At 43.3% G+C, this 21185-nt stretch overlaps 1 protein-coding gene across 1 annotated transcript in view; it reads left to right on the plus strand.

The window, feature by feature from the left end:
• The window catches only part of ADGRV1 (adhesion G protein-coupled receptor V1), a 387995-nt gene that overhangs the window by 116599 nt on the left and 250211 nt on the right, over positions 1–21185 (plus strand). The window contains exons 66-75 of the mRNA XM_058656191.1: positions 249–450; positions 950–1169; positions 2059–2298; positions 3339–3488; positions 5082–5555; positions 8403–8546; positions 11300–11474; positions 13476–13611; positions 15981–17083; positions 20892–21009. Coding sequence (XP_058512174.1) covers positions 249–450; positions 950–1169; positions 2059–2298; positions 3339–3488; positions 5082–5555; positions 8403–8546; positions 11300–11474; positions 13476–13611; positions 15981–17083; positions 20892–21009 — 2962 coding nt within the window. The remainder of the gene's footprint in view (positions 1–248; positions 451–949; positions 1170–2058; positions 2299–3338; positions 3489–5081; positions 5556–8402; positions 8547–11299; positions 11475–13475; positions 13612–15980; positions 17084–20891; positions 21010–21185) is intronic.

A 21185-nucleotide genomic window follows, 5' to 3' on the forward strand; every position in this document is an offset into this window, starting at 1 on the left:
CTTCTGTTAGAATCATGAGTTATTCATCGGTAGCACAAGAGTAAGAATGCCTACATAAACAATTAAACAGATGACTTAAGCTTGGACCTTACTGCTCACTTTTCTTTTCTCAACTGACAAATGTTATTCCTCCAAAGAAATGAAATCATGAAATTACGCTTGTGGTCCATAAACTATGCAAAAGCTGAGTGATGTGGTATCAAGTTTAATTTGATCAGATCTTGCAAAAATCTGACTTCCTGTTGCAGTGGAAGAAGATGTTGGGATGATTGCCATTCCAGTGGTGAGGCTGCGTGGCACATTCGGCCATGTGACAGCTGATTTCGTTGCTCAGAGCTCGTCTGCTCTTCCTGGAGGCATCGATTACTTGCTGCACGGCAGCTCTGTGACTTTTCAGCATGGGCAGAACTTAAGCTTCATCAATGTCTCCATCGTTGATGATGATGACAGGTCGGTGCTGATAAAGGAAATACTGTGGGTGGACTACCAGCAGAGTGTGGATGTGTGTTCTGATCCTTCTGTGGGACTTCCATCATGATGTAATTTAAAAATTTGTGTACGCATTGGCAGACATCTGGGGATGTTGGGGATAGAGGACCGGGGGCCCGGAAACCCCTTGTAACTTCAGATTTCACTTTATTTCCAGGAGAGGGAACAATAATGTCTGTTCCCTTAACCTTAGAAAATCCAATGAGATTGTGAACTAAATTATTTCACACCCTCCTCAATGAATTCAATGGAAAGGAAGCAGAAGCCTGCTGGCTGTCCTGGGTTACGTATTACTGCTGTCTGTTCCCTGTGCATTTCTGAACACTCTCCCTTGAGCACTTGGTGTGTGACTACTGTGCCTTGAATATGCATGACCAATTTGGAAAATGACTAGTTATTTGGATTTTACAAGCATTTTAATATGTTTAGACTCACAGAATTGCTCCTTCTTGCAATGCAGTGAATTTGAGGAGTCCGTTGAAATTCTGCTCACGGGAGCTACAGGCGGAGCAGTGCTTGGGCACCACCTAGTGAGCAGGATGACGATTGCCAAGAGCGACTCTCCTTTTGGCGTTGTAAGATTTCTCAATGAAAGCGATATTTCTATTCCTAACCCCAATGCCACCACGATTTTGTCCTTGGTGCTGGAACGGACTGGAGGACTCTTGGGAGAGATTCAGGTAGAGATGTTTTTCTTTTAGAAATATATTTTGGTAGCCTGATTACTGTGTTGGGTATTTGCAGAAGGTGGGTATCAGCTCTGCCCAGTGCAGCAGGATAATCAAGCAAAGAGTAGGGAGAAGTGTTTTTTCTTCATAGGTAGATGGTTTGAAAAGTTTACAGCTTATAGAAATCCAAAAAAATGCATGGACTGTACTGTAGAATCTGCTTCCTAGAGCAGCCTCTAAAGGTTACTATTGATTTTACATAAGGAATTTATGTGTGTTTGGAAGAGATGGCACACTCAGTTGGCTGTTCATATGTTTCCATTGTCTTGCTCATACAGGTTTTGGTTAGCAGAGCTGTGCACACATGTCAACCATGTATGCATTCCTGTATATCGAAATTCTTACATTTTTCTATCTCATACAAGGCAGTATCACAACATTTATGGAAGGAATTAAAAACATCTGTTAGTATAAAAAATGTCAGTCCATGCATAGTTATTCATAATATGCCATTCCCATGAACTTTGTGATTTCTTAATCATGATTTTGAAATTTTCTGCACCAGTATACACTTACGTTTTCCTTTCATTTTCCTCGAACTTTTGAAATACCTCCTTTTTTTTAGTTACATGTTTTTATGTCTTGTAGTGATGACAAATGACTAGGTGTCAATACTTTTTTCTCCTAGGAAGTTTTATCCATAAAAATATACCATAGTTATGTAGCTTGTATTTGCAGATGTTATTTCAGCAAATGAAAAGTGGCTTGAGAAAGAAATTGACTATAGGTATCCTAGGGTAGATTTCATCTGTAATGTTGCCTGATACTGGCTAGCCAGCAACATGTCCTGTATGACATGGAATATCTCCATTAAAACCTTTCAACCAAAAATGTCCTGCAGGTGAATTGGGAGGTGATGGGCCCCAACTCCCAGGAAGCCTTAGCTGTCCACAATGCAGACATGGCGGCCCCGGTGAGTGGGGCTTTCTCTTTTGGAGACGGGGAAGGTGGGCTGCGAGTCATTGCTTTGACAATCTATCCTCATGAAGAAGTCGAAGTTGAGAAGACTTTTGTTGTGAAACTTGACCTTGTGAAAGGAGAAGCACAGTTAGACTCCAGAGCTAAACAAGTTACCTTCACAGTAAGTTGGACTTGATTTGCCTGTGGGCTTTCAGACGCAGTGCATCTGTCGGAAAAATTTGTTGCATTTGCTGATACATAAAACATCTACATGTTGGTGACTACTGAAATCCAGTGACATTGTTGTCATTCTGGTGGGTCAAGCTTTTTGGATTTTGTTAGCTCGCTACAGTCTTAAAATTGGTTATTTTATTTTAATACAATGAAACATTGCTATGTTGCAGCCTTTCAGAAACTTGCTGTTACTAGAATTGTGGCACTTTTATTAGAAAGGAAGTGTTTGATGTTAAATGTTAGATGTCTTTGTCATTGGGTATGTAAACGTGATTTAATGGCGCTAAGATTATTACAGCAGAGAATAGCAAATATGTTCATCCTGTGAATATTGTGACATATTGTAGGATCAGACCCTAACTGTCCAGTCAGTCCCTTGGGGGCCAGATGAATCCAGCCTTCCCTCCTGGGGGTGGGAAGTACCCAAGTGCTTCAGCAACCAACTGCTCTCTCCACGGGTTCCCGTTGTCTGGAACTGGAAGCAGAGTTGACCAGGGTCATCTTCTGTTAATAAGCACTGAGATGTCAAACTCTACACCGTACTTCATGGCAACATCTGGATGAGCCTTGATCAAAGAACTGATTTACTAAGTACTCCTATTCTAGCAGTCACTCCGACTTGCAATGCAAACCATCACAAGTCCTTTTGCCTTTCTGTTTCATATTATAGGCAAAAGTAGCAAAGATAAAATTACCTGATTGAATGTAGCAAATAGGAGATGGGGGGAACCGTGAGCCATCGAAATACTATCCGTTTTGAATTCCACAAATTATGCTTTTTTGGGTTCTCACTCCTATTATCTCTGAGAAATAATCACTGCTTGTGTTCAGCTAGTGTAATAAAGATGGCTTTGAAAACTCACTGCTGGGGGCACTATAGTTAAGCACTTCAGTGTTTTTTCCTAAGATCTATGTGTTGATGTGCTGGGTAGTGTAAGTGCATCCACAGCTGTTACTGATGTCAGTTACTCTGCTTTGTGTTTCTAGATTCAGAAGTTTGGTCATCCAAATGGAGTTGTTCAGTTTGCTCCAGCATCCTTGTCTAGGAAGACCTATGTGGAGCCACCTGCTGTGGAAGGGCCCCTGATCATCACTTTCTTTGTTGAAAGAATTAGGGGCACTGTTGGAGATATTACGGTATGATTTCTCACTTGGGATTTTTGAAAAAGATTTATCTTTAAGAAAGAAATGCATCTCCTAATTGCAGGTTCGCTCTGTAGGTGGCTTGAGCAAGGAGCTTCATCTCTGTCTCCCAAGTGGGTGGCAGGGAGCCCCAAATATTGGGCTATGTGCTTGCTGTTGCTTTCCCTAAGCCCTGTAGCAGGGAGCTGGATTAGAAGTGCAGCAGCCAGGACAGAACTGGCACCCATAAAGGATCCCGATTTTGTAGGTGGTAGTTGTACTATGAAACCAGCACACACTTGCTGTCACTTGTTGATATACACATATACTTTTTTAAAATGCCAATTAGCTTACAAATCTGGCTGAGAAGAACAATGTGCATTTGGTAAATTATAGAGCATTTATTTAAAGATTCATCCATTTAAAATAGTGACAAAAAGTGTGTGTGCAGGGTTTGAGGGGGCTGGGGGGATTTTCCAACTGTTGTTTCCAAAATGACCACAATGGCTGGAGCTGGGCCAGGCCAAAACCAGAACCTGAGAGCTTTGACGGGTCTTCATGTGGCTGGCAGGCCCCAAGTGTTTGGGCCACTTTCACTGGTTTCCCAGGCATGTTGGTAGTGAGCTGTGTCAGAAGCGGACCAGCTGGGACTACGACTGGCCCTCCAATATGGGATGCCGGTGTCCCAAGCAGTGGCTTCTCACTGTGCCATGATGCTGGCCCCCTAATGAGCATTTTGACAAACTGGAGTTAGGGAAGTTTTCTGTCAGCAATGGAGAGGCTTTGTACAAAGCCCAACTTTAGGCTCTGGCCTCTCCGGCCAGCTCCAGCCTCTCCCTTGTCTCAGTGGATGTGTTCACACTCAGAGGTTCTTCTCACTAAACCGTGAAGGACTGAAACTGGTTTGTATCTTGTTTGTTCAGATGTGAAAATTTTCCTACTTAAGTTTCTCAATATTTTTGTAAGTGTGTTCCTCTTGATTTTTAATAAAAATTTTCCACTTAATAACTGGGTTTTAGGGGACTGTGTGTGTGTGTGTTGATGTGAACTGTTTAGGGATATCATTGTCTATCATTAGAATATTTATCAAACATGAGGTGATTGACTGGGGGATGCTATTTGAGATTTCTCTATACACTTCTTTCCCTATTTTGAAGATTCATTAGCACTACCTTAATTGTAACGTCATAGTTTGGGATCTAACAGTTCTTTAGAAGATAGGGATTAACTCACGATAATCTAGAGATACTCCATTTTCATTTTCCAAAACACAAGTTCTGATGTGAGTCATCCAGTCATCTGATTTTTTAGCATCAGAGGTTGTCGGGTTCACTAATGATGTATGTGAGGGATTTGCACTGAAAAGTTACCTCACTCCTCGTTTTCTCTGATGGTGCTCTTATAATGAGATTTTACAACCTTGCCCTCCAGATTGCATACCTAAACTAACTGAAAGAGTTAATAAGCTTTAAAAATGAGTATATGTTGGGAGATTTTGGCTTTGACGCTAATAATGCATGAGTAAAATGTCCTGTTGTGTATGGTAGAAGGCATAATTTAAAGGATTTTGGTTAAAACAGCCTCATTGGGTGATTCTCTTCATTTCAGGTTTACTGGGAGCTACAGAGTGAGTTTGATGTTACTGGCGACTTCATTGCCACACATGGGTTTTTCACCATGGCTGATGGAGAGGGGGAAGCAAGCTTTGATGTTCATTTGCTGCCAGATAATACCCCTGAGATTGAGGAAGACTGCGTGATCCGACTCATTTCCGTGGAGGGCGGAGCAGAGCTGGACCTGGACAAGTGCACCGCATGGTTCTCGGTTTCTGCCAATGATGATCCTCATGGAGTGTTTGCCCTGTATGCTGATGACCAGTCTGTACTTATCAGGCAAAATCTTGCTAGATCTGTGCGAGTTAACGTCACCCGGCTTGCTGGGACATTTGGCGATGTGGCTGTGGGGTTTCGAGTATTTTCTGATCATGCCAAAGAACCCATTGCCCCTGAAGGTATAGAGAGGCAGCTTGTGGTCAAAGATGGTGCTCGCTACAAAGTGGACGTTGTGCCCATAAAGAATCAGGTGTGTGGCATTTCCTGTTACATACTTCCAGTAGAACTCCTTTCAGAGAGTCCTTACATATCACCCAGTTGGTGTGAAATTTTATGTGTAAAATAACCTTGTGAAACATGATAGAAAACGCATAATCACTGTTAGATAATTTCAGATTATACATAGAGTATTCCACTTTAGAGATTATAGTAGATGATTCTTTAGGCCTTGCATGATTGTAGGAACTGCTTAAGGTGCTGTGTAACCTCCCCTAGACCCCTCACACTTAGGTGCTTAGTGAAAGGGAGAGATTCATGGACTTCTTGTGCTCCATTCAAAACATGCCAGGGAGTGAATGCTGGGTGCTCCTTGGGACCAGTGGGGCCTATGTGAATACACACACTGTTGCCTACCACTCACCTTGGAAATTCAGAGCTCAGGAAGTTGACTGATTTTCCCTGATGTTACTAAGGAAGAGGGTAGCATGCTAATCTATCAACATTTAGGGCATGGATGCCTTAGTTGTCAAGCAGGCACCTCATGGTCTTTCTCAGGCAAAACCTCAAAGTGACATGACTGACTGTTCCATGCCCCCAAGAATGTCACAGATCTCTTCCCTTTCTGTGGGAGGACAGAAGTGTATTTAGCTCATACACTGAATGAATTATGGCATTGGGGGCAGTTTATCTCCGTTAGGGAAGAAAGTAGCCAGGCTGGAGGAAAACTTCAAAAATGAACAGGACTCCTTGTGAAGTTCAAAGAGTCTGAAATGTTGTTACAAGCGTGTGTCATGTTTGTCATGGAAAAGGGAACAGTGACATACCCCAAGATGTCAAGGATGCCCTGATGGACTTCAGGACAAAAGGCAGTGGGTGCTTTGTTCATGGAGGCATGATGGTCATCAATGACAGCCAAGACAGGACCAAAAGCAGGACTCCGGGACTTCGTCATTTTCTCTCAAAGCAGCCTGTCCCCCAGAATGTGGCGGCACCTGGAGAGTGCTGGGGAGTGCTCCCAGGTGGCCTTCGAGCAGTGCCGGAGAAGCAGAGTGCAACTCCTCTCTAACTGTGGAACAAGAGCTGCGAACCAAGAGAGAATGGAAACCAAGGGGAAAAATTGCGTTGAATGTGAAGTTGGTGTTCTAATTTATGCAAGTCTGATCTCTTAAATGCTTTAAAGTTGTGGGAAAGCTTACATATAGTTCCCTTATCTCCTATCTCGTGTGAAGTTAAGACATCAGACATGTGTGCCATGGAAGACACAAAAGGTCATGATGTGTGAAACAATCTGTACTGTGGTGTCTAACCTTGAGGTGTGTCTTTGAACAAGTCAAGCTTCCAATTAGGCTGAGAGAAATGCAAGACTCTTGTTGCAGGTTTGACATTGGGACTTGGGAGTGTAAACCCTGGCCACAGCTAACGAACAGCTGGGTCTTTGATGAGGCACACCAGGACAGCACGACTTGTTGACCCAACACAGGAAAAGGTCCCAGATGAGCCCAGCATAGGTCAGGATGTGAGAGTATTTCTACCTTTGTGTTGGGATCCTGTCTTGTGTGCTTTCTAGGTGCCAGTCTTTGTGAGTAGCTTGGCTAATGGCAGAGAACGACTGAGACAAAATAAATGCTTGTTACCCTGTCCCTGACAGCCAGAGACAGCCTAAGAGTTGAAGATGAACACAGATGTGAGGCGTTTGCAGATTCTACCCATGCTCCAATACTGTTAGGAATGATATAAACTAAGCTAGCCTTGCAAAGCAGACCTGGAAGAGGGAAAGGGAATGGTAGAGGGCATGATCAACCCCCAAAGCTTTCAAATTTCCTCTCAAGTTAATCTAACCCCCCTTTTTTACTGGGTCAACTGCCTTTTCCTCAAAATGTTTACCCATGTCTAGTGTCAGTGTTCATTACTGTGCCTCTGTCGGGACACGCGCTGTCACACGTGTGTACTGGATGAGGAGAGAGTATATTAAGGTGACACCTGTTTCCTTCAGGAAATGGGAGTAGAAAGCCATTGGCTGCCCAACCAGTGACCGACATGGAGGGGTTGCACTTGAAGCCATGACACTATGATTTGTGTCCTTGGTATTTTTCCGATGTTCATGGCCAGTCAGTGTCACTTTGAGTGAAATACCTGCTGCCTCCACGCTGTATGAATTTCCAGCTATTGTGCATGTTTTACAGATGTGAGGGTCTGACATAGTCAAGTGTTTCACTTCTTTAAAGATCCAGAAAACCCATAGAAATAGTTGCCTGTGTACAGTCTTTGAAGACAAACCACCATCTTCAGAATATTCTAGGTTTATGGAATAACTTGGAAGCTAACAACCAATAACATTTTTTAAAAAAATGCTAAATGTTTTATCATTTTAACTTCTTGCGTGACACTCATTTGTGAATTTAGGGTTTCCTCTGTCTTGCATCACAGAATTTTGAAAATGCCTTACCTAGTATTAGTGAGTTCACGCAGTCTAGCTTTTCAAACAACCAGGATTCAGAAATAGATCTTGACTGTGAACAAATATGAGGCCGAAGAGGGGTTACTCCCTTAGAGACAGCAATGAGCTCAGCTGGGTTGTAGGGGCTGGTACTTTCTGTGTGGATCCTTTTGTTCTGGGACACAATGTCATTCCTGATAACACCCTGAGGCAGTTTGGGACACAGGGAAAATGGAAGCTTTGCCTGTCTTTACCATACACCATCACTCTTCATCCCGGACCGTAAGCTGCTTGGATTCATGGCAAGAATCAAAGAGCAAGTGTTGGTGAAGTTACTACTGAAAACCTCAGGCTGGGGGCTAATGGCTCAGGGCAAGTGTCAGTGTGTTGCTTTGAAAATCACTTCTTACTACTGGAAAAATAATTTGTACTGTTTTGTAGATCTTCCTGCCACTGGGCTCGAATTTCACCTTGCAGCTGGTGACTGTGATGCTTGTTGGTGGACGTTTCTATGGGATGCCGGCGATTCTCCAGGAAGCCCAATCTGCTGTCCTTCCTGTCCCCGAGAAAGCTGCCAATTCTCAGGTAGTTGGCCCAGGATGACAGTGTCTCAGTCAACCAGTAGAGGACAGTTAAACAAGAAAACTTTCAGAATTTGAATATCAGGAACAGAGTTTTTAAAATAATAGCCTAAAGTCAGATTTTCCATGTTTTTTCTTGAGGTTGAATATTTAGTATTAACTTTCCAGCAAACAATAAAACTGATAGTGAGCCATTAGTTTATATTTCAGGCATTTTTTATTAGCCTTGGAAATTTTTTTTAGAAATCAGGTTGGGGATTTCTGTGCTGACTGTGGTGATAAAAATACTGTTAGTAGCTGCAATGTGGTTGTACCCGTATCCATCTTGAGGACTGTCGGCATGATCCATACTCCAAAGGACTGTGTTGCTGGCAAGTGTGTGTGTGTGTGTGCATGCATGCATGCTTAGAGAAGACCATATGAGACAAAAATTCCATCCACCTCCTTCAGATAGGCACTCAAGTGAAAAAGGCAGCCTAGCCCCAATGCCAACATGGAATTCGGCCTAATGAGCTGGCAGGAACCTGGGTTTTCACTCTGGCCCCGATGGATGTTCACCTACCCAGAACCTCTTCGTAGAAAGTGCAGTCAGATTTTTTCTTAAAGCAGAGCCCACAAGAATTGAAAATAACTGAAAGGAATGGATTTAATTTCCTCTTGTCCAAAAAGCAATGAGGGAATAGAAGTTATCAATGCTTCGAAGTTTTGTTCTCCTACTTGCTCAGTGATTTGCTAGACAAGGATTCCTTCCCATGCAAGCTGTTCACTTGGACCAGTCAAGTGTTTTCTGCTTCTTGTCTGAGTATATCATTCTTACCTGATGTTGCCCCAAAGGTCAAGGTTAGGGGTTGTCATGGGACATTCATGGCTTGGGTGTATCTTTTGTTTCTCCACAAGTTACATGATGTGTGTGTATAAATATGTGTGTGTATGTATGTGTGTCTGTGGAAAGGACATATTCTGGTGGACATGCAGCCATGAAGAAAATATAATCTCAGGCAGAGCTTCTGGCCATTGCTGAGCAGAAACTTCACTGTTATAGAGAATCCAGGCTGGTGTCAAGTTCAGGTTGTTATGTTGTGTCTAGAACAATGCATTCTATGGCACTATCTCACTTGCTATTCTGCCTTCTAATTTTTTTTCAAAAAGCCTCACATATTTATGAAACCAACCTACTAGTCACAGCCCAATCAAGCATATCCAATAGTTGGACAATGGTGACATCTTGAGATTGATACTGTTAAGGCACTCCTACACTCATGTTGCATGCCATCTATTCAATTGCGAAAGACCCAGCCTGGTTCTTCTCCAATGTCTTCTCTGGGTTTTATTCGTCATCATCATCATTGTTATCATAATTACTATTACAGAGAGAGGGAAAGAGAGCAAGAGATCCTCAATGTATTGGTTTACTCCCCAAATGGCCACCCTGGCCACATCCAGGCTGGTTCAAAGCTAGGATCCAGGAGCTTCTTCTGGATCTTCCTTGTGGTTGTACGGGGGCCCAAGCATCTGGGCCATCGTTTGCTGTTTTCCCCGGCTATCATCAGGGAGCTGGATTGGCACTGTTACAGGATGTTGGTGTCACAGGCGTGTAAGCTATGTCATGACACTGGTCCCTGTAACTGATTTTTTTTGGTCTAAATCTGGAGAAAAAATTTTGCCTGAAATCTCTTGATTCTAAAAGTCTTGTGAAAAGACATGGCGAGGAAGAATTACTCTTCACCGAGGAAGGAAGGGAGAAGGCAGAAGGATGCATTTCTATTCTGATCTAAAAAGGGAAGCATCATTCTTAACAGAGCACTGTCCCTAACATATATGTATTGGGACCCAAACAGACTGACTTGTCCAGCTCGCAGTGACTCTCGGATGCTGATTTCTTAATCACTGACAAGAGGTCACAGCATCTATGAATCACTTCTCTTAGAAGACTGCCTTTGAAACGAAATGTTACTGAATGCCTGTTAAAAAAATGGTGATGTAAAAAAATGAAACTTTCTGATCCTCATAAAACAAGTCAAAGTGAATCAAAACTGAGAATAACCTTAATAGAATATATAATTTTACATGTTCATTTTATAAATGAAGTTTATTATAGAAGTCAAATTTCAGTTCTAGATAGATCAGGTTCTGAGAGGACACATTGATAAGTTTTATTGAAGTGCTGTGTTAAGGGCCCAATGTGCAATAGCCTAGTGTGTCCTCACCTTGCATGCAGCAGGATCCCATATGGGCACCAGTGTACATCCCAGTTGTTCTACTTCCCATCCAGCTCCCTGCCTGTGGCCTGGGAAAGCAGTAGAAAATGGCTTAAACCCTCGGGACTCTGCACACACGTGGGAGACCTGGAAGAAGCTCCTGGCTTTAGATTGGCTCAGCTCTGGCAGTTGTGGCTGCTTGGGTAGTGAACTAGTGGATGGGAGATCTTCTGTCTCTCCTTCTCTGTAAATCTGACTTTCCAATAAAAATGAAATCTTAATGCGAAAATCTAACAGCAAATTTTGTTTAACAGTAATAGCATTTGTCTTATGTTTTATTCAAAGAATAATACTTGGCTGAAAATTATAAACTATAAATTATGAAGTAGAATTTGTAAGTTTTGTACCTATACTGACACTTTGAAATGTCTAACATTTAAACATTTAATTGTGTTGGACTAGGAAATTCACTGGGTAAACAAGGCAAAGTTGACACTGAACTTGTCCTTCACAAAAACATTTTAGAGAGGAAAGATGTACTGCACCTATGTGTCCACAGGTTGGGTTTGAGTCCTCGGCCTTCCGCCTGACAGACATCGCTGCTGGCACGAGCCGAGTCGTGATTTGCAGAAGAGGCACGTATGGCCCCCTGTCTGTTGCCTGGACCACGGGGTTTGCTGCTGGAGTGGAAATCCCAGAGCTTACTGTTGTTGGCAACATGACCCCGGTGCTTGGTGAGTTGTCATTTTTCTAAGATTGGAATATAGAAGACGTGTAATCAGCCACGAGTTTTCTTGGATCACCCTTACTCTGGACACCAAGCCAAAGCCATGTGTTTTAAACATGAAATTCAGCATGGGGATCAGAAATGGAATTCAAAGATAAGTTTGTTTTGAAGACAATAATTAAAATCTGCAGAGTTTCTGCCTGTCTGTTTAAAGTATGTATGTGTTGCAAAGGTAAAGTTAGAGAGAAGGGGAGGGAGAGTGCACTTCCATGTGCTGACGCATGCCTGGTTCTCCACATCACGACAGCTGAGAACAGGGCTGGGCCGGGCTGGAACCAGGAACTTCATCCAGGACTGTCGCACTATGAGGGATGGGGGACCACACACTTGGGCCTAACCATCACTGCAGTCCTTAGGCAGGCAGATCCATGCTGTGAACTCTCTATGGCCGGGGAATTGTGTCAGGTGGTGTGGCCTCTATTGTGTCTAGAACAATCTGAATTCATGTGGCCTCCCAACTGCGCAGCTCCGTTTGCTTTTTTCTCACCGTCCCGCTGGTCACCAGGCAAGTGCCATTTCTTCTCAGGTATAAATCCAGCAAGTTCTGCACGTGGGCTGAGTTCTATGGAGATCTCAATGGGACCACCGCAGCTGTCACATTGAGTGATAGGCACAGTTTTTACTCCCCACCCCTCATGTCACTTTGAGTGACAGGCACAGTTCCATATAGTTTTGTCTTAATTTTGTGTTCTTAACCACTTGGTATGAAAATATTTGTGCAGAACTATTGTCCTTTGTGAGGATCTGCGTGACTTGTGCTTATGTGTGGAATTCATCTGCAAAACTCATCATTGTTTTGTGGTACCTTAAGGTAAAATAACCCGAGTGCCCCAAATAAGTCTGTATCTTCAAATGGGTTTACTTTTTCAAGTTTTTATAGTAACTTCAAAATAATGAAAAGTGAAATATAACTAACGTAAAATCACTGCATTCAGTGGTTGTTTCAGTTCACATTTACATTTTTCTGATGTAATTAAAAGTAAAATATATACATTATAGTATTTCGGCCCAAACAACTTCAATATACATTTCTGAAAATATGGGGCTGGTGGCACAGGATTCAAGTAACAACCCAATACTAAATCTTTATTAAAACTTGCTGAATTGGGCCCAGTCCAGTAACCTAGTGGTTAAATCCTTGCTTTGCACACACCTAGATCCAATATGGGTGCCGGTTTGTCCTGACTGTTCCACTTCCCATCCAGATCCCTGTTTGTGGCCTGAGAAGGCAATAGACAATGGCCCAAAGCAATTGGTCCCTGCACCTGTGTGGGAGACGTGGAAGAAGTTCTGGCTCCTGGCTTTGGATTGGCTTAGCTCTGGCCGTTGTGGCCACTTGGGGAAAGAATCAGTGGATGGAAGATCTTTCCCCCTCTCTCTCTCCTTATTTCTAGAAATCTGACATTCCAATAAAAAAAATCTTAAAACTTGAATACCATTCTGTTTTCACTACTGGGCTTTTTAATTGAGCCCAGGAGGAAAAAGGAATAAATGAATTAGCAACTAGGTTTTAGAAGCAGGGTATGGGGTGGGCACTGGGACTTGTAGTAAAGCTACACATCCTGCAGGGCCTGGGTTCAATTCCCATGTTCAGCTTCTGACTCCAGCTTCCTGCACTCCCTGGGGAGGCTGTGGTAGGAGCGGAGCAGTATGAGAGGCTCAGATTGTGTTCTGGTTCTCAGCTCCAGCCTAGGCTGGTCGTTGAGGGAATAAAGGTGGGAACTCTGTGTCTTTGTTTCTGCCTCTCAGAGGATAGGGAAGGAAGCAAGGTATGCCCACTCTGGGGAGCATCCTACAAGTTGAGTTCCTTCTCTCTCCCTTCCTATTCATCTTTCTGTTGCGAGCTGTCATTGAATTTTGGAAAAAAAAGTTTCACTGCATTTGTAGGAGTCAGATTCCTGCCTCAGAACTGATTGTCCGCTGCTGTCCCTGTGCTGTGTCCTTGCAGGCAGCGTGTCTTTTTCCCACGGGGAGCAGAGGAAGGGGGTGTCTCTGAGGACCTTTGCCAGCCCTGGACGACCAGAGGCCTTTGTGATTCACCTGTCAGGAGTGCGCAGCAGTGCCCCGGGGGGAGCCCGACTACGGTAAGACTGAGTGCTCCACTGCTGAAGTCGCTGCAACTTTCACTCATAACAAGAGGTACTCCATGCCTGTGATGCCTTAGGAGGCTCGTGTCGAGAGGAGTCTCCACCCACTGTTAGGTTAACAGTCGGTGTACATGTGAAGTACATGCCAAGCTGACGCTTGGCACAGCAGCCTTGGTTAGAACCTCAGCATTACACCTGTTTGAAAGGTGCCATCTTTTGAGTCAGGTTGATTTCCCTCTGTGATAAAGGACATAGCAGTTAGCTCATGAGGTAACCTGCTTCAACTAGAGCCTTGTTGAAGTTTAATTCAACTTTTATTTAGTTGTGTTGCTTGCCCATAATGACTCTATGTGGAAACTGTGTGTGCAGATAATGTCTCAGCAAAAACAATTTACTTTTCTCCTACCTCATGTGGGCTTGATGGAAGTAGCAGAAGGCAGATCTGAGAGCCAGACTCAGGGATTTGGTCCATACCCTGCCTCTTCCTGGCTTTGGAACTTTGAGAGGATTTATTAATCTTTCTTTCAGTTTGGTTATTTGTAAGAAAAAAAAATGTGCCTGAAACTAGTATGTGTTGCTTTGTGTGGGGTGTGTGTGGGGTGTGTGTGTGTGTGTGTTCAGGGAGGCATCTATTGGGGATAGAAAATGTTTAGACACTATTTTAAAATGCTCAGAAAACAGACAATACCTTTTCCAATGCAAGTGTCTTTGGCAACAACAATAACAACTCGGTTTTTGAAGAGTAAGAGGCATTGCTTCAAGATGGCCTATATGGTTCATGGAAATGAGTGCTACCAGAAAGCTATGCATGGATTACAAATAATGAGCACCAAAACCAACTTACCTTTTATTTCACTGTGTCCATAGACATTTTTAAAAAAGATTGATTTGTTTTTATTGGAAAGGCGGATAGATAGAAGAGGAAAGACAGAGGAAGATCTTCCATCTGATAATTCACTCCCCACGCAGATGCAATGGCTGGAGCTGAGCCAATCCGAAGCCAGGAACCAGGAGCTTCTTTCAGGTCTCCCACATGGGTGCGGAGTCCCAAGGCTTTGGGCTGTTCTCCACTGCTTTCTCAGACCACAGGCATGGGGCTGGATGGGAAGTGGGACTGCTGGGATATGAACCAGCACTCATATGGGATCCTGGCATGTTTAAGACAAAGACCTTAACCACTACCCTATTGTGCCGGGCCCCGTAAACCATAGACATTTTAAGGTCTGCTCAGTCTTTAGCCTTGCTGATGACTTTATGAAGTAAATAATAGAATTTTTCCTTGTTTTGAAGATTTATTTATTTGAAAGGCAGAGTTACAGAAAGAGAAAGGTCTTCAGCCCCCCATGTTCACTACTCAAATGACCACAACAGCTGAAACTGAGCTGGTCCAAATCTAGGAATGTCCTCTTAGTCTCCTGTGAGGGTATAGGGCCCCACTTGGGCAATCCTCTACTGCTCTGAGTGAATCAGCAGGAAACTAGATCAGAAGTAGAACAGCCATGACGCAAACCTGTGCTCTTCTGAGATGCCAGGATAGCAAGCCACAGTTGAACTCACTGAACCACAGCACTGGCCCTGATAGAATTTGTCTCATTTTACAGGTGCATGAAGTGAGTCATAGATTGTATAATGGACCCAGCTTCACACTGTTAGTAAAGGCTGGAGCCATGATTTGTAGCCAGACACCCTGATCACTGTCTGAGCTCTTAACTGTTTCAGGTGCTGAATGATAAGTGCTTGACAATAAAGTGTGATGTAGGCTCATTCCTAAGGCATTCAGACGCATGCAAGAAATACATTGCAGCCAAAGAAAATGTGTCTGGCCAGAATTAGGCCCCATTTGTAGTTTTGAGCATAACTACTAACCACAGAAATCCACCAGAAAAGACCTAAGAATAGATTGTTTAGCCATGGCTGTCTCTCTCAACTAATGTGAAAAGTTGTAACCACGTGTGAGTGAGAATAATCCATTACTGGCTGCTGGGGGAAGAAGGATCTTGGGGGAAGAAATTCCGTAAATGTTTTCTAAGAAAGCCTACCAGGTATCAGGGGTCATGTGGAGGTTCTGGTCCCTGCCCTGGTCACAGGGAAAGCCTGACGTTCTAGGTCCTCTGGGTATGGCTCTGGGATGATATGCAGAAAGCAGATCGGAGGCCTCTGGATGCTTTACTCAGCTTAGACATGCTGGGTCCTGCTCTTGCTGCTACTTCTGCTCCTCACAAGTGGTCTATGCCCTTACGTATTAGTAAGTAGTTAGGGCTGAATGGGACTTGAAAGAACATGGTGCCTTCGAGTAGTGCCTTGAACTTGTGAATGCAAACACTCTACAGTGTTATGCTAGTTCTCATGGTGTCATTTCTTTCCAGGCCAGGTTTCACTATGACAGAAGTTGAACCCATGGGAATCTTCCAGTTTGCTCCTCATTCCCGAAACATCATTGTGTCAGAAGAAACACGGACAGTTAGATTACATGTAGAGAGACTGTTTGGGTTCCGTGGTGATCTCATTCAAGTTTCCTACCAGACAACTGCAGGAAGTGCCAAGGCTCTAGAAGACTTTCAGCCTATTCCCAAAGGGGAACTGCTTTTTCAGCAGTTCCAGACAGAGGTGGAGTTTGAAGTCGTTATTCTTAACGACCAGCTTCTTGAGACAGAAGAAGTTTTTTACATTAATCTTACTGCAGTAGAAGTCAGGGGATTACAGAAGTTTGGTGCTGACTGGGACCCACGCCTGCATCCATACTTCCATGTGGCAGTGATCACAATATTGGATGATGATGACCTGGCAGGAACAGCTGTTTCTTTCCCTACGACTACTGTGACCATGATAGTTGACACTGGTCTCACTTCAGTACAAGTGGATTCTACTACACATCCTCACACAAACAAGATGGCCACCCTTCCACTAGTAACAGAGATGCTCACTGTCACTGAGGCAACAGGTGCACCTGCCATCCCAGAGCAGCTTATCTCTCTTGATGCTACACCTACTGCGTCAGAGAGGCCTGATGTGGCCACCATGACTGCTGATGTTGCCAATCAGGGAACCTTTAGCCTTGGACCACCCATTGTTTACGTTGAGGAGGAGGTGAAGAATGGCACATGGAACACTGTGGAAGTTGTGATCCGAAGGACCGGTGGGTTTGCTGGCAATGTCAGTGTGACGGTTAGAACCCTTGGTGGGAGACGTGCTGAGAAGGAACCAAACTTGATGCCTCCCCACAATCTCTCTCTGATATCTCATCTAATGTGGGCAGTAGAAGAACAAGACTTTACAGAACAAACTCTTGTCCTGGCATTCCTAGAGGGAGAATGGGAGCATCAAGTGTCCATTCCAATTGTGGATGATGATGAGCCTGAAGGGCAGGAGTTCTTCTTTGTGCTTCTCACGGACCCTCAAGGAGGAGCACAGATTGTAAAGGGGAAGGATGATGCTGGCTTTGCTGAATTTGCTGTGATCATCATCACAGGTGTGTTTGAAGTGATGGCGATGACAGAGTCCTTTTGCTTTCTTAAATGTTTATTTGAAAGGCAGAGCTATTGATTGAGGGAGAGATGTGCACAAAGATATTCTATCTGCTCATTTATTCCACTAATTACACAAAGACCAGGGCTAGGCAAGGCCAAAATCAGAAGCCTGGAACTCCATCTGCACCTGGATCTCCCATGTGCATGGAAGGGGCCCAAGCAGTGGGGCCATCTCCCAGTGCTTCTATTAGCAGGGAGCAGGAACGGAAGTGGAACAGCCAGGACTCAAACCAACTCCCATATGGGGTGCTTTGTTGCAGACAGCAGCTTAACCTTACCGTACACCTGACCTCAGCAACATACTTTTGAGGTGCAGAGGTTATACAGTCATTTTATCTGAAGGGAGTAAATTATCTTAGTCTGTCATAGCAGTCCTCTAAGCATTGTCTTCCTAGAATGGAGAGGCCAGGATACAAGTCATGTTGTCTGCAAACCTGTTTTCAAAATGTAAGGAGATTATTCAAGACTATGTTCTTCCTCCAGAGTATTGTCACACAAATACCTGATTACTCGTCTGGTGTTAATCTCATTCTGCATTTAACCAACCCTCAATAATCCATCCTGAAGTCAAGGATTTCATTGGAAGAAAATCCTTGACATTTGTTTTGAAAGACTGACATTTTTCTGTTTTTGCTTTGATTCAATGAGGCTGATATTTTATTGGCCATATATGTAATTCAAGTTTTAAATCTTATTCTAATAAGATATTTGGGTGATAATTTGTGCTCTGCCTCTGAATTCATATTCAATATATCTTAATTTAAAAGACAGAATGACAAATTGAAAGGGAGAAATCTTCTATCTGCTGGTTCATTGCCAAATGCCTGCATCAGTCATAGCTGGATCAAGATAGGCTGGGAGCCAGAAACTCCATCTGAGCTCGTGCATGGTTGGTAAGAACCCAAAGTAATCATCTAATGCTTCCTTGGCAGAGTAGCAGGATGCTGGATCAGAAGTGGAGTAAGGCCTGGCACAGTGGCTCAGTGGCTAAAATCCTCACCTTTCAAGTTCCAGGATACCATAATGATGCCAGTTTGTGTTGTGGCTGCTCTACTTCCCATCCAGCTCCCTGGTTGTGACTGGGAAAGCAGTCTGAGTTGGTCCAAAGCCTTGGGACCCTGCACTCAAATGGGAGAACCTAGAGAAGCTCCTGACTTCTGCCTTCAGATAGGCTCAGCTCTGGCTGTTGTGACCACATGGGGAATGAACCAGCAGATGGAATATCTTTCTGTCTCTCATTCCCTCTATCCGCCTTTCCAACAAAAACGAATCTTAAAAAAATAGAAATGCAGTAACTGAGGCTTGATCTAGAACTTGATCCATGTCAAGTGTTACATGAAAGTTGTTTAACGAGTCTTAGCTACTTTTAGGATTTACGGAGTGTTTTATTTTGCCATTTACTTACACTGCAGTAGTAGTTTTCCAATTCCTTTCTTATCTGGCATCTCATCTGTCCCCTCACAATGATATACCAATTAGAAGTAATAGCATTTATTACTCTTGTTACAGTTCGAGTGTTACAAAATCTAATTGTATTCCCTAAGTTATTAGCTGCATTTTATTTACATTAACTTAATTTCACCTACAGCCTTCTCAACTAACTTTGATAGAAATATGTATCATCCTTCCCTGCTCTACAACAGACATATTCTTAACAGTTATGTGTATGGCTAGGACTGACAGACATAATTTGCAGTAATATTTTTAATTTATTATCAAATTATTAATGACTTTACTAAAATTAAATCATAAAGCAGCAAGGAAGCTAGTACTTCCAGAAGGGCATAATCTTTCTTCAGAGATAAAAGATCCTCAACTGAAGAAAGTATTGAGCACTGGAAACAGAATTCAAACTAATGATCCTAGGGGATTCAGACAGTTTAAAGAAATGGGGAAAATAACAGTGACATAAATGAGCTGTTCACTAAAGAGCCAGAAATTACTAGAGAATGAAACACATTTTGGAGAAGAAAACTTCATGAGATAAAGAAATGCAATTGAAAGCTAGATCAAATGAAGAAATTGGTTTCTCAACTACAGGGCAAGCAAGAATTTTGAAATAACTCAGACAAAACTAAAGCAAAAAGAATTAAGACAGTTCAAAATACTTGCCATCACTTTTGCTATCATGTAGACTGGTGACGATGATGTCTATCTAGAAGCACACCATCAGTTACTACTGGGTCGTAGGAGGATCTTGAGTTCCTGGGCAGGGCCAGGGGAGGCAGGAGAGACTCTGAGGACCCTGAAGAATACCTGGGTGCCAACTGGAATGCCTGTGTTTTCATACTTTATCAGCAGAAAGGCACACTAGTGCCTGCCGGTACATCAGGTCCAAAACTGACCCCTCAGTGGAGCACTGTAAGATAACGCTGGTGTTCAACCATCCCTCCATCAGGCCAAACATCACATGGCCAGCTCCTCAGCATACTTAATTGCTAATGTCACGTTATGTGCTTTACCTGACAATAGCACCAGGCCCATTCACATGATTCTTTTCAAAATAAATCAGGGAAGACAGTTTAGTCTTTGATCTTTGGTTCCTTAGAAGTCTGGAATGGTCTTTAGAAATTACTGTAGTGGTGACAAGGTAAGTATTTTGATTAGGGCTTTGATAACTATTGCCTTGGAAAAGAAAACGAAGGTTCTCCTTGTGAGAAGCTTGCAAACTTTCAGGAGGAACAGCAAAGCAAGTTCTGCCTAGGAGAGGAAGTGTATGTCAGGTTCTGAGCCAGGTTGAGAAGCGTGGCCAGTGGCTCATTAGTGAGGCTGAGGATCGGCAGTTTGAGGCCACACACACAGGAGATCCTCGGGCGGCTGTCCTGCATCCTGTGCTTGTGTGTGTGTGACACTTTACAGCTCGGAAGCAGACAAGGTGCTGGTCACTGCTAGCTCTCCCAACACCAGGGCAGTTGCATGGTTTTATTATTTCCCTAGCCTGACTTGGTCTCTTCTGAGTTCTATCTCCTTGAAACTGCCAGAGTCAGCTTTTGGGGGTACACAGATGGATTCTCAGGGAGATTGCTTGACTGACATGGCTTCTAGGATCACTTTACAAACTTGAGCCACTGTGAAGTAGAAAATGACGGGAACTGACACACTCTAACCTGTGTGCTCACTGGGCTTTGAAGTCAGTTGATGAATAAATGTTTAACACTATCGTTTAATATGTTTAATGCTATCCTTTAGGCATTGCCTAAAGGAAGATTTGATGATCACAGATGAATGCGTGTTTCTCTATGGTTCTAGTTTGTTCTGGTGCAAATGCCTGAAGATGAAACATAAGTCTTTACATCAACCTACTTGTAGGAAAATAAAACAGTAGAACAGAGTTCATTTATTCAGTAGATGTCACATGGTAGTTGGGTCTTCAGTGCAGAGATAGAGCAGTGACCATTGCTGTTCTGATAGAACCTGGCTTCTCTGGGACTTGGCTGACTTTCAGCAGAAAAACAGGTGTGACGTGTGTGGTGCTAGCTGTAGACCGGGATCCCAGCAGAGAGGGGGATGAGGGGTAGGGGTGCGTGGGAAAGAGCAGGGGCTGATGTTGCCTTCTGGCTTTCTGTTCTCAAACCGTGAGCCATCTTGAGGCTATCATTTTAAACCTATTTTTAGGAAAGATCTTTAAGAAATGTTGATCCTCCCACTCACTTGCAAATTTCTCACTCTCACTGACAAGATTCCTGAAATGTTGAAGATATTTTTTTTCCTGTTCTTAAACATACTGGAACCCTCCATTTATCTTCTCAGGAAGTGATCTTCACAACGGCATCATAGGACTCAGTGAGGAATCTCAGAGTGGACTGGAACTGGCTGAAGGAATTGATGCGGGGAGACTGCGTCTCACCGTTTCCAGGCAGCCAGACAGGTAGGGGGGTGTGTGTGTGCAATGTCTGATATCTTGCGTGTCTGTATGATACCTAGTTTAATTCATACTGGGTGCAGTAGAGGCCGGGAATTTGATATCTTGTTCACATGCTTTCCTTGTTAATCTGTGGTATCTGCAACTTAATGCAAGTGGGTCATGTTCACTAGGGCGACCAT

This window comes from Ochotona princeps, chromosome 28 (assembly GCF_030435755.1).
Source record: "Ochotona princeps isolate mOchPri1 chromosome 28, mOchPri1.hap1, whole genome shotgun sequence".
Classification (NCBI taxonomy): Eukaryota; Metazoa; Chordata; class Mammalia; order Lagomorpha; family Ochotonidae; genus Ochotona; species Ochotona princeps.